The sequence below is a fragment of the Kogia breviceps genome, chromosome 6 (genome assembly GCF_026419965.1).
Source record: "Kogia breviceps isolate mKogBre1 chromosome 6, mKogBre1 haplotype 1, whole genome shotgun sequence".
NCBI classification, from domain to species: Eukaryota; Metazoa; Chordata; class Mammalia; order Artiodactyla; family Physeteridae; genus Kogia; species Kogia breviceps.
Window position 1 is genome coordinate 66,057,694 of NC_081315.1, and position 16,079 is coordinate 66,073,772.

Sequence of the window (16,079 nt, forward strand, 5' to 3'; positions counted from 1 at the left end):
TTTAAGATCCTAAATAGAGCCTGAAGACATAGAATTAAATATCTCATACGTGTAAACATACAAACATACATGCATGCAGAAATGAATGCTGTGTCTATCTAGAAGGTTAGATGGTATGTTCTACAACTGAGCTAAATCACACATTTAATTATTTCACAGAAGCATTTCAGGAAGTAAAGTAAACTAGTAATTGAAACAACTGATTTTATTACTCTATATAAACCTCTCTATAAATGGTCTTAATTATAATGAATATTTTCAAAGTCTTAGTCATCTTTTAAATTATTAAAAATATACCAGTAAGTAGAATGGAATCCATAGGCAATAGGACACTAGATATGATGAGAAGTAGGAAATTTTACTTCCTGGAGGAGGAAAACAAAGGTAGTACCTCCAACACCTCACCTTGTAAGGTGCAGACAGATGTGGAGGTAACTTTCTAACCTCTTCTTCCTTAAGTTTTAGTTAGGGAGTGCTATGCTTGATCACTCTAAGCCCAGAAGGAGGGACAAATATAATGACGATAATATTCTCTGCCAAACCAGGCAGAATGAAAGTTGTGTAAAATATTATTTGAGCTAAATATTGCTTCAAGCTGGGAAAATGGACAATATAATATAGTGGACAAGAGTATAGGCTTTTGAATCCAGCATGCTTGGTTTTGAATACTGGGTTTACTGTACTAACAGTACGCATTCACTCAGCAATACCCTTTTTAAAAACATTAACCTTATGCCAGGTGAAGTGCTAGGCTTTGGCAGTAGCTTAGGGTAAAAAACATGCATTATATTTGCTCTTTTATAGTTTAATGATAGAGATAAACATTAATTAAATAACCTTACAAATAACATAATTGCATACACTGGTAAATCAGTCTAAGGAAAACTCAGGAAGCTATGCAAGGATATTTTAGATGTAGTCAATCTGAAAAATTGGTATAAAACAACCAGAGAAAGAATGTAGTTCTGAGGTAAATGAGAGCATGATGCCATTTATAGAAGGGCAATTGACTAGATCATAGAACGCATTGAAAGTGTAAGAGTGGAAAAATTAGTTTAGAGGTGTAGGTGGAGCCAGACCTCCCAGAGCTTTATTCTAAGACAAAGGAAAACCATTGGAGATTTGTAAGCAGGAAAGTTGCATGATCAAATTTCTGTTTCTAAAGATCACTCTGACCACCTTAGGAAAAAGAATGGATTAAAACATGTTCCAGTATTGAGGGGAATTTAATGAATGGGTATTTGAAACATTCCAGATAAGGAGACAACAGTCTCTTGGACTAGGGCATGGTGGTGGTAAAGATACAGTAGAATAGAGATAATGACTGCTACGTTTCTGGCTTTTGCTACTGATTGCAAGATGGTGCTGAGTTAGGGAATACATAAATAGAATCTGAATTAATTGCATTTTAATTTGACTAAGTTTAGTTTAAGATGCTTTTGAGATATCCAAATGGAAATGTCAAATAAGCTCTTGGATATAGAGGTCTGGAGGTCTGAGAGTCCTGGGTTTGAAATATTAATCTGATATTCTCTGCCTTATGGTTTAATAAAGTTACAGTCATGGATGAGATAGCTTGGAGAAAGAATTTATAAAGTCAGAAGAGAAAGAATCATTGAATAAATCTCTGAAAAACTCCATATTTAAAGGGCAATTAGAGCCAGCAAAAGTGACTCAGCCAACAGAAGAGTAAAAGGAAAACCTGGAAAAAACCGAGACACCAAGGAAAGAAGGCACTTCAGGAAAGAGTAGTTAATAGTGCTGGATGCTCCTGAGAAACCAATTTCATTGAGGACTGAAAATTGTCAAGCAAACAGCTTGTGAGAGTCATGTAATTGGAATTATGAGTGCACAAACCAAGCTGCAGTGGATGTATATGAGGAAATAGATTCAGTGTAGACAACTCTTTGCTAGGGAAGGAAAAAAAAATGAAACGAGAACTGGAGTGGGAGGTGGAGTCAAAGTAACTTTTTTAATAGGATCGACTTTTAAATATGTCTCTGTGCTGATGAAAATGATGCACTAAAGAGAAGAAAATCCAACAGAAAAGAGAGGGGATAATCAAGAAAAGGCTATGGCAGCATTGGCTAAGTTACTGAATGTCTCTGCCTTGGTTTTCACAGCTATAAAATGGGGAAAAATAATACCTACCTTATAAGATTATTCTAACAAATAATATTATGTTGGTTGAATGCTCAGTAAAAGTTTTCAGCACACAGAATACATTTAATAAATTGGTGCTTAAAATGAACTCAGCATCTAACACATTGTTTTGTATATATTAGGTGCTCAACAAATATTTGTTAAATGTTGAATGAATATGATGCTGTTACATGATTTTGGACTAGATGGGAATATAAATGAGTCTGATCCATATTACTGTATCCTGGGTTACAGATGCACCTTGGATATTCACTGATGATGATTATATTCAATATTTGCCATCTGATATTGGTGTTTGGGGCATTTGTGTTCACAGGGTACTATTTTTCTGCCTGGAAATAAAGTCCTTGAACATCCCTGCAATGAAGAGAACCCAGGAAAATTCCTTTTTGAAGTAGTTCCAGGTAAGATATTTTTCTGGTTTGATTCAACTATTGCCATTCCATGTTGGTAAAGGTAAAGACAGGTCAGACAGCCTTTATTTTTCTTGAGTCATGGCTAAGAACATTAATTTGATGAGGCAAGGGTCAATGTTGGTTAGTATTTACACAGATAATGATTCCAGGTTTGTACACTGGTACAAATAAACACATGTACACACATACATGTAGCCACATGACTATTGGATTTCCATTTGTCCATGAGACTCCAGAACTGACCAGAAGTCGTGACACAGCACATGTTAGGGACTTTTGGAGACAAAGGTGATTTTACAGTGCTCTTGTGGTATGAAATTTGACCAGGTGTTCCAGGTAGAATGCCTTGTCCAGCTGATTCACTGTCATATTTTCTTACAAAACTGCGTCTTTAAGGAGCCTTTGCTATAAAAACAAAACAAAACAAAAACCCTCCTTCAATGACTGACCAAGGATTGCAATGCTATACCTCATCTTCATTCACAACCAACCACTTCCACGTTTGGCTGGTAGCATTGAGGATGTCTCTGCCAAGTCATCAGATCCTGCAGTTACATTTCTTCAACATCTGTTCATTTTTTTTAGTCATCTGCATCCACCCCTCTCAGAATACCTGATCTCCACTTAAGTCTTTGACTCACCCAGCAATACTCTTTTCAAGGCTGTGATCTACTTCTTTGATCAGTTCATTAGCCCTTCTTTAACACTTGGTAAGAAAAAGGGAGTTAGGAACATGGTTTTCATAGCTTTGGCTCTGACTGACCCAGTTACTGTGATATTAACATTGACTTAATCACAGCCTAGGGTGTGAATTTATTTGGATGACTAATATGTAATGCATATCAATAGTGCCAGTACAAAGGCAGTCAATAAAACATTTTCCCCAGATTTATAAATGCTAAGAATCTAAAATGTGAAAGCATAGTTTTTCCCCTCAATGAAAACAGCTGTAGCTCTGGGTTCAACTGGCTCACAATGGAATCCATGACTAAATGTTAATTATGCAGCTGAAGTGCAGAAAGCTTAGTCGGATGCATTGTGTTGTTTCCCCCCAGGGAGAACATATTGTAGGAAACCTGAATCCTGTTTGCTCTATTAAAATCTTTTTATACTTACTTCTTAGTGGAATACCCTATATGGAACCAAATTCCAGATGTTGCAAAGTCTTTGAAGTATCAGTAGAGGAAATTTCTTTCACTGTTTATTCTCAGACATTAGGCCTGTGGGCTTTGAAATGAGCATGGTATTAAACTGACAGCTTTGATTCTGTATCTTCAATAACACTAAAGGTCTACTTTCCCATGCAGTCTACTAAATGTGTAGAGATTTCACTTTTGGGGGAAGATGTTCTGATATACTGTAGGTAGATATTGTTAAGACTGTTCTCAGAAGAGCTGTGTTTTCAAGCCCATGAAATCACAAAACCTCCCCTCCAAGGTTACAGTTCTTGGGTATGTGTTTCGAGTGCAATGCATATGAAATAATGGATTTTAATGAGCAAAGCTTAAGGGGTTTACGACTGTGTGCTGTAGAATCTGAAGATCGTCATTCCAAAAAGAATTTCTTTTTTCTCAAGGAAGTTCAGGTTGGCTGCAATAATTATGGAAATAAACATATCAATACTATGCCCATAGCTCATTTGAAAAGATGCTTTCTGAATCATTAATACAATATGTAGTAGCTTCTAAATTAGGTTTTATAATTCTGAATCATCTTATGGAGTGACAAGAGAACTGTGCCAAATTCTTCTTTAAAGAGAGAATTGGAAAAACACAATGGCTGCATTGAGAATCCAGTGTTTGTGCCATGAATTTTGGTCATTGGGGTTTTTTGTGTGTCCCTAACATTAGGATGGAATTTCCAGGCAAATGTTTCTGTATTTGTATGAGGATGTGAGGATTGGTATCACATGATTTTAACAATTTTTTGCAAAATCAAGATTACTTAGGGCTTTTTGCACCAGAAACTCTGGTCAGAAAGGCTGGGGCAAGGTATCTGCATGCGGCACCCTGTGAGCAAGTGAAGCTAAACTAAGCACAAAGGAAAACAGGACTTTTCATTCCTGGCCGTGCTTCACCTATATACATGGGTGAACCCATGCTGTGCAGCAGAACTAGAAAGAAACACTCATCCTTCCAGAAGCACCAGCCATGTGGCTGACAGTGTCTTGGTGCTCTGGCCTGCTGTCAGGCCTTACCCTCTGAAGTGTGAGAGGCAAGTTCAGGACACTGGACCACCAGAGACATCCCAGCCCCGTGTAATATCAATCAGTGAGACCTCTCACAGAGATCACCGTCTCAACGCTAAGACCCAGCTCCACCCAACAGCCAGCAAGCTCCAGTGCTGGATGCCCCATGCCAAACGACTAGCAAGACAGGAACACAGCCCCACCCATTAGCAGAGAGGCTGCCTAAAATCATAATAAGTTCACAGACACCCCAACACACACCACCTGAGGCAGCCCTGCCAACCATAAAGACAAAATCCAGCCCCACCCACCAGAACACAGGCACCAGTCCCCTCCACCAGGAAACCTACACAAGCCACTGAAACAACCTCACCCACTGGAGGCAGACACAAAACAATGGGAACTACAAACCTGCAGGCTGCGAAAAGGAGACACCAAATACAAACAAAATGAGAAGACAGAGAAATATGCAGCAGATGAAGGAGCGAGGTAAAAACCCACCAGACCAAACACATGAAAAGGAAATAAGCAGTCTACCTGAAAAAGAATTCAGAGTAATGATAGTAAAGAAGATCCAAAATCTTGGACACAGAATGGAGAAAATATAAGAAATCTTTAACAAGGACCAAGAAGAACTAAAGAGCAAACAAAAAATGATGAACAACACAAAAAATGAAATTAAAAATTTGCTGGAAGGAATCAATAGCAGAATAATTGAGGAAGAAGAATGGATAAGTGACCTGGAAGATAAAATAGTGGAAATAACTACTGCAGAGCAGAATAAAGAAAAAAGAATGAAAAGAATTGAGGACAGTCTCAGAGACTTCTGGAAGAACATTAAATGCACCAACATTCGAATTATAGGGGTCCCAGAAGAAGAAAAGAAAAAGAAAGGGTCTGAGAAAATATTTGAAGAGATTACAGTTCAAAACTTCCCTAATGTAGGAAAGGAAATAGTCAACCAAGTCCAGGATGTGCAGAGTCCCATAAAGATAAATCCAAGGAGAAGCAAACTAGCAAATCAAGCTATGAAAAATTAAATACAAAGAAACACTATTAAAAGCAGCAAGGGAGGGCTTCCCTGGTGGCACAGTAGTTGAGAGTCCGCCTGCTGATGCAGGGGACTCGGGTTCGTGCCCTGGTCCGGGAGGATACCATGTGCCGTGGAGTGGCTGGGTCCGTGAGCCATGGCCGCTGAGCCTGCGCATCTGGAGCCTGTGCCCCGCAGTGGGAGAGGCCACAAAAATGAGAGGCCTGCATACCACACATGCACACACAAAAAAAGCAGCAAGGGAAAAGCAACAAATAACATACAAGGGAATCCCCATAAGGTTAACAGCTCATTGTTCAGCAGAAACTCTGCAAGACAGAAGGGAGTCAGGACATATTTAAAGTGATGAAAGGGAAAAACCTACAACCAAGATTACTCTACCCAGAAAGGATCTCATTCAGATTTGATGGAGAAATTAAAAACCTTACAGACAAGCAAAAGCTAAGAGAATTCAGCACCACCAAACCAGCTTTACAACAAATGCTAAAGGAACTTCTCTTGGTAGGAAACACAAGAGAAGGAAAAGACCTACAAAAACAAACCCAAAACAACTAGAAAATGGTAATAGGAACATACATATTGATAACTACCTTAAATGTAAATGGATTAAATGCTCCAACCAAAAGACATACACTGGCTAAATGGATACAAAAAAAAAAAAGACCCGTATATATGCTGTCTACAAGGACCAGCTTCAGACCTAGGGACACAAAGAGACTGAAAGTGAGGGGATAGAAAAAGATATTCCATGCAAATGGAAATCAAAAGAAAGCTGGAGTAGCCATTCTCATATCAGACAAAATAGACTCTAAAATAAAGACTATTACAAGACACAAAGAAGGACACTACATAATGATCAAGGGATCAATCCAAGAAGAAGATATAACAATTTTAAATATTTATGCATCCAACATAGGAGTACCTCAATACAAAAGGCAAATGCTAACATCCATAAAAGGGGAAATAGACAGTAACACAATCATAGTAGGGGACTTTAACACCCCACTTTCACTAATGGACAGATCATCCAAAATGAAAATAAATAAGGAAACACAAGCTTTAAATGACACAGTAGACAAGATGGACTTAACTGATATTTATAGGACATTCCATCCAAAAACAACAGAATACACTTTCTTCTCAAGTGCTCATGGAACATTCTCCAGGATAGATCATATCTTGGGTCACAAATCAAGACTCGGTAAATTTAAGAAAATTGAAATAGTGTCCAGCATCTTTTCCGACCACAGCACTATGAGACTAGATATCAATTACAGGAAAAAAACTTTAAAAAATACAAACACATGGAAGCTAAACAATACACTACTACATAACCAAGAGATCACTGAAGAAATCAAAGAGGAAATCAAAAAACGCCTAGAAAAAAATGATAATGTAAACACAATGACCCAAAACCTATGGGATGCAGCAAAAGCAGTTCTAAGAGGGGAGTTTATAGCAATACAATCCTACCTTAAGAAACAAGAAACAGCTCAAATAAACAACCTAACCTTACACCTAAAGCAATTAGAGAAAGAAGAACAAAAAAATCCAAAGTTAGCAAAAGGAAAGGAATCATAAAGATCAGATCAAAAATAAATGAAAAAGAAATGAAGGAAACAATAACAAAGATCAATAAAACTAAAAGCTGGTTCTTTGAGAAGATAAACAAAATTGATTAACCATTAGCCAGACTCATAAGAAAAAAAGGGAGAAGACTCAAATCAACAGAATTAGAAATGAAAGTTGATAAGTAACAACTGACACTGCAGAAACACAGGGGATCATGAGAGATTACTACAAGCAACTATATGCCAATAAAATTGACAACGTGGAAGAATGGACAAATTCTTAGAAAAGTACAACCTTCCAAGACGGAACCAGGAAGAAATAGAAAATATAAAAAACCAATCATAAGCACTGAAATTGAAACTGTGATTAAAAATCTTCCAACAAACAAAAGCCCAGGACCAGATGGCTTCAGAGGAGAATTCTATCAAACATTTAGAGAAGAGCTAACACCTATCCTTCTCAAACTCATCCAAAATATAGCAGAGGGAGGAACACTGCCAATCTCATTCTATGAGGCCACCATCACCCTGATACCAAAACTAGAAAAGATGTCACAAAAAAAGAAAACTACAGGGCAATATCATTGATGAATATAGATGCAAAAATCCTCAACAAAATACTCGCAAATGGAATCCAATAGCACATTAAAAGGATCATACACCATTATCAAGTGGGTTTGTCCCAGGAATGCAAGGAGTCTTCAATATATGCAAATCAATCAATGTGATACACCATATTAACAAATCGAAGGAGAAAAACCACATGATCATCTCAATAGATGCAGAAAAAGCTTTTGACAAAATTCAACACCCATTTATGATAAAAACCTTCCAGAAAGTAGGAATAGAGGGAACCTACTTCAACATAATAAAGGACATATATGACAAACCCACAGCCAACAATGTTCTCAGTGGTGAAAAACTGAAACTATTTCCACTAAGATCAGAAACAAGACAAGGTTGCACACTCTCATAACTATTATTCAGCATAGTTTTTGAAGTTTTAGCCACAGCAATGAGAGAAGAAAAAGAAATAAAAGGGTCCGAATTGGAAAACAAGACGTAAAACTTTCACTGTTTGCAGATGACATACTATACATAAAGAATCCTCAAGTTGCTACCAGAAAACTACTAGAGCCAATCAGTGAATTTGGTAAAGTAGCAGGATACAAAATTAATGCACAGAAATCTCTTGCATTCCTATACACTAACAATGGAAAATCAGAAAGACAAATTAAGGAAATACTCTCTTTTACCATCTCACCGAAAAGAAGAAAATAGCTAGGAATAAACCTACTTAAGGAGACAAAAGACCTGTATGCAGAAAACTATAAGACACTGATGAAAGAAATTAAAGATGATACAAACAGATGGAGAGACATACCATGTTTTGGATTGGAAGAATCAACATTGTGAAAGTGACTATACTACCTAAAGCAATCTACAGACTCAACACAATCCCTATCAAACTACCACTTGCATTTTTCACAGAACTAGAACAAAATATTTCACAATTTGTATGGAAACACAAAAGACCCCAAATAGCCAAAGCAATATTGAGAAGGAAAAACGTAGCTTGGGGTGGGTGTGGGGGAATCAGGTTCCCTGACTTCAGACTATACTACAAAGCTACAGTAATCAAGACAGTATGGTACTGTCACAAAAATAGAAATAGATCAATGGAACAGGATAGAAAGCCCAGAGATAAACCCATGCACATATGGTCACCTCATCTTTGATAAAGGAGGCAAGAATATACAATGGAGAAAAAACAGCCTCTTCAATAAGTGGTGCTGGGAAAACTGGACAGCTACATGTAAAACAACGAAATTAGAACACTCCCTAACTCCATATATAAACATAAACTCAAAATGGATTAAAGATCTAAATATAAGGCCAGATACTATAAAACTCTTAGAGGAAAACATTGGCAAAACATTCTGTGACATAAATCACAGCAAGATCCTTTCTGACCCACCTCCTAGAGAAATGGAAATAAAAACAAAAATAAACAAATTGGACCCAATGAAACTTAAAATGTTTTGCATAGCAAATGAAACCATAAACAAGACAAAAAGACAACCCTGAGAAAGGGAGAATATATTTGCAAACAAAACAGCTGACAAACGATTAATCTAAAAATATACAAGTAGCACCTGCAACTCATTATCAAAAAGAAAAAACAACCAAATCCAAAAATGGACAGAAGACATAAATAGACATTTCTCCAAAGAATATATACAGATTACCAACAAACACATGAAAGGATGCTCAACATCACTAATCATTAGAGAAATACAAATCAAAACTACAATGAGGTATCACCTCACACTGGTCAGAATGGCCATCATCAAAAAAACTACAAACAATAAATGCTGGAGAGGGTGTGGAGAAAAGGGAACCCTCTTGCACTGTTGGTGGGAATGTAAATTGATACTTTGGAAAACAGTATGGAGGTTCTTTTAAAAACTAAAAATAGAACTATCATATGACTCAGCAATACCACTACTGGGCTCATACCATGAGAAAACCATAATTCAAAAAGAGTCATGTCCCACAATGTTCGTTGCAGCACTATTTGCAATAGCCAGGACATGGAAGCAGCCTATGTGTCCATTCACAGATGAATGGATAAAGGAGATGTGGCATATATATACAATGAAATATTACGAAAAAGAAACGAAATTGAGTTATTTGTAGTGAGGTGGATGGACCTAGAGTCTGTCATACAGAGTGAAGTAAGTCAGAAAGAGAAAAACAAATACCATATGCTAACACATATATATGGAATCTTAAAAAAAAACAAATGGTTCTGATGAACCTAGGGGCAGGACAGGAATAAAGACACAGATGTAGAGAATGCACTTGAGGACATCAGGAAGGGCAAGGGTAAGTTGGAACGAAGTGAGAGAGTAACACTGACCTATATACACTACCAAATGTAAAACAGATAGCTAGTGGGAAGCAGTTCCATCTCACAGGGGGATCAGCTCAGTGCTTTGTGACCACCTAGAGGGGTGAGATAGGCAGGGTGGGAGAGAGACGCAAAAGGGAGGGGGTATGTAGTTATATGTATACATATAGCTGATTCACTTTGTTATATAGCAGAAACTAACACAACATCATAAAGCAATTATACTCCTATAAAGATGTTTAAAAAAAGATTACTTAGGGATAGCATGACACTTGATTTATCTTTGCAAATGAGAATGACAAGATAATATTTCCTAATTATTCCAATTTTGTGATAGTTTGACATAGAGGATCTGGAAAGTCCAAGAGTATTTTCACTTGTCAGAAAATGCAGGAAACAGGAAAGGTTGGAGAAATGTGGTCAATGCCTTGTATAGAACCTTCTGCAGGACTGCCTGTCTGCAGATCCTTGTAACACATACTTATTCTACACTGACTTTCTCTGTGGAATTCTGTCGATCACAACTTCTGAAATCCCATCCTGCAAATGATAGTTACATATCCAACATGGTTCTGTCTTTATGGACAAATACCTCAAGCCCAACTACCCAAGGTATAATCAATGAAAAATGATGAATAGGATTAAATTCTTTAATCATATGTGCCTATAATGATTTCTAGCAGAAATGGAAAATACCTCCAGAAAGCTCTTTGCCCAATATCCTAGCACTGTATACATACACACACATTTGTGTATGAGTGTGTAGACTTGTGTGTGTGTATATATATATATAAAACAAATATATAATGTATATTTATATACACATTATATGTATATATCTTTAGCACCTATATATCTTTATAATTTTTCCATGTATGCTACTTTGTTTTGTTCCATTTTTGGTTTTGCTTTAGTCTGAAGTGTCCTATGAAATTAAATAATAATCATGTGTAAATTGAAAGAAAACTCAAGATTTTCCCATAGAATTGAGGGTTTCAGGTCTTTGTATAGTACTTAATTACATTTGTTTTTGTATAACATTTCTCTGCAGATTTTAGGCTTTTGTAAAAATCTATCTGAAACAAATTACCATAATTTAGGGTTAATTTCTTATAGAGTCTTATCCCATGAAACAAATTGTCTCACTGAATAATGTCATGATTTATAGCATTTCACTCCAATTTTTTCCTATTTATCTGCTTGTTATTCAAAAAGGAGATGTGATCCAAATTGGCAAATTTGCAGACTTTGCTGTCAGGCATGCCAAATTTTAGACTGGAGTGAGCTTTTATGGCCAAGTACTAAGCTTTGGGGAAATGTGGTTGAGGGAGAAATGTTGGCAGACCTTTAATGCATAGTCCTCAAAGAGAGAAAATGCAGTCGGTTTCTTTGCTTCTCAAAATGTTTTCTGTGCATGTTTCCCTTATGATGTTAAAATAAAATAGAATAATTAATGGAATGCTGATGTCTTAGCTTTCTTAGAAGAATAGCCTGTCAGAGGGAGAAGAAGTAGTGATTCAGAGACAGAGACAGGTAAAAAGAGATGAGGAAATATGTACTTCATACAGTTTGGAACCACATCTATCTTCCCATTACTATATCCGTAATACCTAGTACAATATAATGCAAGGTGCCGAGTACTTACTGAAGTGTATATATTTACCAGGTTTATGGAGGAAAGTCAACCATATGAAATGGGTTTATTGTTGGCAGTAACTACTCCCGACTTGGCTATGTTGAAGGCTTATTCCCTCCTGTGTAAGATCTTTCCACCTCATGGTACAGCAAAGACCTTTCTGCTGCTCTAGTGGTTCCAGTGGAGGGAAACTCCTCACATCCTCTTTCTTACTCCTCTGCCTTCCTCTCTGGTAATGATACCAAGAGAAAGATGGAAGGAGGTAGAGATCTTCCTGCAGAGAAGCTACTGCTGGGGCATAGCACCTTAACACTGACTGGTTATTATACACCTCTTCACATGCTGGCTCTCTCATGAGGTGTCTTTGCAGATTTTATACTGTCCCTAGAATTGGAAATGCATGTCATGTGATAGGAGTCTCTACCTTGGGCATGGTCCTGGTAGATGGAATACCAACAAAATGGCTCAAAGGCCAGCTGCTGGCTTTGTGCTTATTCAGCTACCTGGAAACTCATGCACCCTTGTCTGCCAAGTCACTGCCCCCTTCTCCATGAAGCATGAGCTTCACACTCAGCAGTTCAGTGGTTTCACACATCATGTGAGTCTGCAACTTGGAGAAGGGCTAGGTGACAGTTCTAGCTTCAAAACTGATGAGCAGCTCTCTTGTGCTCCCCTGACTTGTTCTGATGGTTCAGAGAATTTTCTTCTTTCTCCTCAAAAAGTAGTGTTTCTCTTGAAAACTGTTATATCCAAGCGGCACTTCCTCTTTTAATAGTCAGGGGCAGAGGAATGGCATTTGGGTTCCTTCTCTGAAATGTGTTTTCTCCATAAGCCCTATAGGGATGGCCAGGCACAACCTTCTTTTTTTTAAAAAAAAACTTAGAGTGTGAGGGACTTCCCTGGTGGTGCAGTGGTTAAGAATCCGCCTGCCAATGCGGGGGACACGGGTTCGAGCCCTGGTCCGGGAGGATCCCACATGCCGCGGAGCAACTAAGCCCGTGCGCCACAACTACTGAGACAGTGTGCCACAACTACTGAAGCCTGCGCGCCCTAGAGCCCGTGCTACACAACAAGAGAAGCCACCGCAATGAGAAGCCCACATACCGCAGCGAAGAGTAGCCCTCGCTCCCCGCAACTAGAGAAAGTCCACGTGCAGCAACAAAGACCCAATGCAGCCAAAAATAAATAAATTTTTTTAAAAAAACAACTTAGAGTGTGAGTAACTTCTCTCTTCAGATTCAGATCTTAACAATTTCAGGATAATGGAAAAATGACTCTTTATCTATATCTATCTATAATAGATTGGATTCAAGGGAAACACACTGTGATGGAGAGTTATGTCAGAACATTTACTGGGGAGTGCTCTCTGGAGATACTTCATCTCTAAGGAATGGAGGAAAGCAGGATCAAGCAGAAGGAGAAGCTGGCCCAGAACACCATTGCTGTTAATGTCTCAGCTGATGCTATGGGGAGCTCTGGAGCTTGGATGCTTCCTAGAATTGCTCTAACCTGAGGGACCAAGCCTTTGTTTCCTGGCATCAGCTAGTCTAGTCATTGACTGGGGGGAGGTGAGACTAGTAAACTCATGTGAAGCAGCTCCAGGTTACAATGGAGAACAGTTTCCATGAGGGCCTCTATGAGCCATCAGCCAATATACCGGCCTCTGGGATCTAGACAGAGCATCACAGTATCCATTAGAGTATTTATAGCTTTATCTGTATCTAGCTTTCTGTATCCCAGACAATGTTTCAGACTTTTAAAATGTATCACTTAATTTAATCCTTACCACATTATTATTTAATCCTCACCTCTATTGCTATACCTCTTCTTAGCTCATCCATTAAGGATGACAATTTGGGCACTTGAAGTGAGAATAGGCATTTTCATTTACATGCAGTTATTTATATGTGTAAGCCTATCATAAAGGTATGCACTGGCTAAAGATGTTCACTTAAGAGTTATAAGGCCACAACTATACTGTCATGAAAAAGTGGGGAGAAAACCACACTTGTCTGCAGTGGACTTTCTTATATGTGAATAGCTCTCTGAAAGGAAGAATCTGCACCTGTAATTTTTTCTTACAGGAAACTATTACACGCTGGAGTTCAGTTCTCTTCATGACAGAACTCGCGCTGCTGAAATTGGCCTCACTTCTTCACTAACTTCCTCCGCACACTAGCCAAGTTATCACCACTGTCTAGGCACCAACAAGCACACCTAATACTGTTCCTTTATTGCGAATCAGTCCAGTGACCTGCACAGGTATTATTCAATGGCCTTAAAACCATTATGAGTTTTAAGGGCTATTACCAATATCTCAGACTCCCAAAGCCCCATCTCAGCCCAGTGTCCCAAATCAATAATAACTAGAAAATGGAGGTTTTCTTTTTCCCTTCCTTCCCCCAGAAAAAGAATAGAAGAGGTGAACACAGGGAAAAAAAGGGGATGAGAGATGAAGAGGCAGCTATGGTAACAAAGAAAAAAAGAGAAAATTTGAAAGGTAATTTAAAGTGATTTTCATCTGCCTGGAAATGAAAGTAAACCCTTCAACAAAGGAGGAGGTGTCATTTATCCCAACTTTAGCCAGGAATATACTAATTATTAATAATATCCTTAGACAATTACATATTACTTATGTAAATTTTAATAAAAAATGTTTCCATTCTAACTATTTTCCAGAATGATTTTAAGGGGTATTTTAAAAATTAGAAAACATGGGTGCCGAGAGAATCCAATAAATGCATTATGGATCTCTTTGCTAAAAAAAAAAAAAAAAAAAAAAAAAAAAAAAAAAAAATGCATTTGCTACCAAAATTGCAGACACTTATGGGGGCTTCACAGATTCCATGAAACCCAGTTGTGGACTCCAGGTTTAGAACTGTAATTTAAATTCAGGGACAAGAGACATTATTAGTCTCTATCTTTCTATCTCCATCTCTATATTTAGCTATTCGTCTCTGTGTTCCTGTATTTCATCTATTTCATCTATATACATATGTGCATAAACATGACAATTTTCTTTTATTATTTGTAACTATGTGGTACTAGTAATCAGTTTTTGACTTTTACTGCCCTGATTCAGTTGTATTTTTTTCCCCCGCTGGTTCTATGATTATGTAACTCTACAGACCTATTTTATGCATTTACAAAAAGCCTTTCTGGAGAACATTTCATGGCTCTGAACGCTATAAAATTTTTAATTTACCAAAATTTGAACCTACTCAGATGGTCAGTGCAGCTATGCTATATGAGGCTATCTGAGAGATATTCATGGTGTCTCTGAGAAGGAAAAGCATGTAGCCAATTTTTGAGATTTTGAGATAATTATGTGACATCAGCAATGAAAGTTTATCTTCCAAGTCTGTATTTGCAACTCCTTCTAGGGTGATCAAATAATGTTATTGGATAAATTAATTTGCTGCCATTTAAATTTGGTATCTACTTTATAGGAAAATTCGAGGATATTTTAATAGTGTTTTAGCATAGAAGTTGGTCATTTTCTTGATCACTGGTTAAATATGTTGCTAGGGCATTTAATTTTACAACACACTCTTTATCTTAATTTTTCCCTTTTGTGTTAGTACTGTAAGTTGAAAGCCATGTAATTATATTTGTTACCCAAAGGCAACTAGGACAATCTCTTTTTTTGTCTGCCTATGTCTGTAGGCAGCCGTGAAGCTTGTATTTTTTTTCTTTGCTTAGTTAATGTGTGCAAACCATTTAGAGAATGTGAGTAGGAATTGTTATGGTATGAAAACATAATTCTGTATACACAAGTAGTTCTGAACATGACTTAAATAAATGCATTGAAAATCAGCATGCTTTAGCTACTTGTATTCTTCTATATAAAAAAAGTATTTGAGATGTTTGCTTCAAAATTCCGTTCCTACTTAAAATGCCTTAAAATATACATATAAAAGAGGCTATTAAAATGTCACAAAGGGCATTTAAAAATGTTTGTAATCTCTTGAAATTCCAACTACTGCCATGTCAACCAAAAGACATTTGGAGCATTTATAAACCGATCATAAGATCCCACTTTTGAGAAGTGTCCATATGAGAAGGGCTCTCTTACAGTATTTGTAGACATGTTGACCTACTTATATTCATTTCTATCATCCATTCTATATCCTAGATCAG

General features: G+C 37.4%; 1 protein-coding gene across 2 annotated transcripts in view; it reads left to right on the forward strand.

Moving 5' to 3' along the window:
* ARHGAP24 (Rho GTPase activating protein 24) overlaps window positions 1-16,079 on the forward strand; it is a 771,354-nt gene that overhangs the window by 489,590 nt on the left and 265,685 nt on the right. For both annotated transcript variants that reach the window (XM_067035989.1, XM_059066405.2), the window contains exon 3: window positions 2,480-2,567. In XM_067035989.1, coding sequence (XP_066892090.1) covers window positions 2,480-2,567 — 88 coding nt within the window. The remainder of the gene's footprint in view (window positions 1-2,479; window positions 2,568-16,079) is intronic.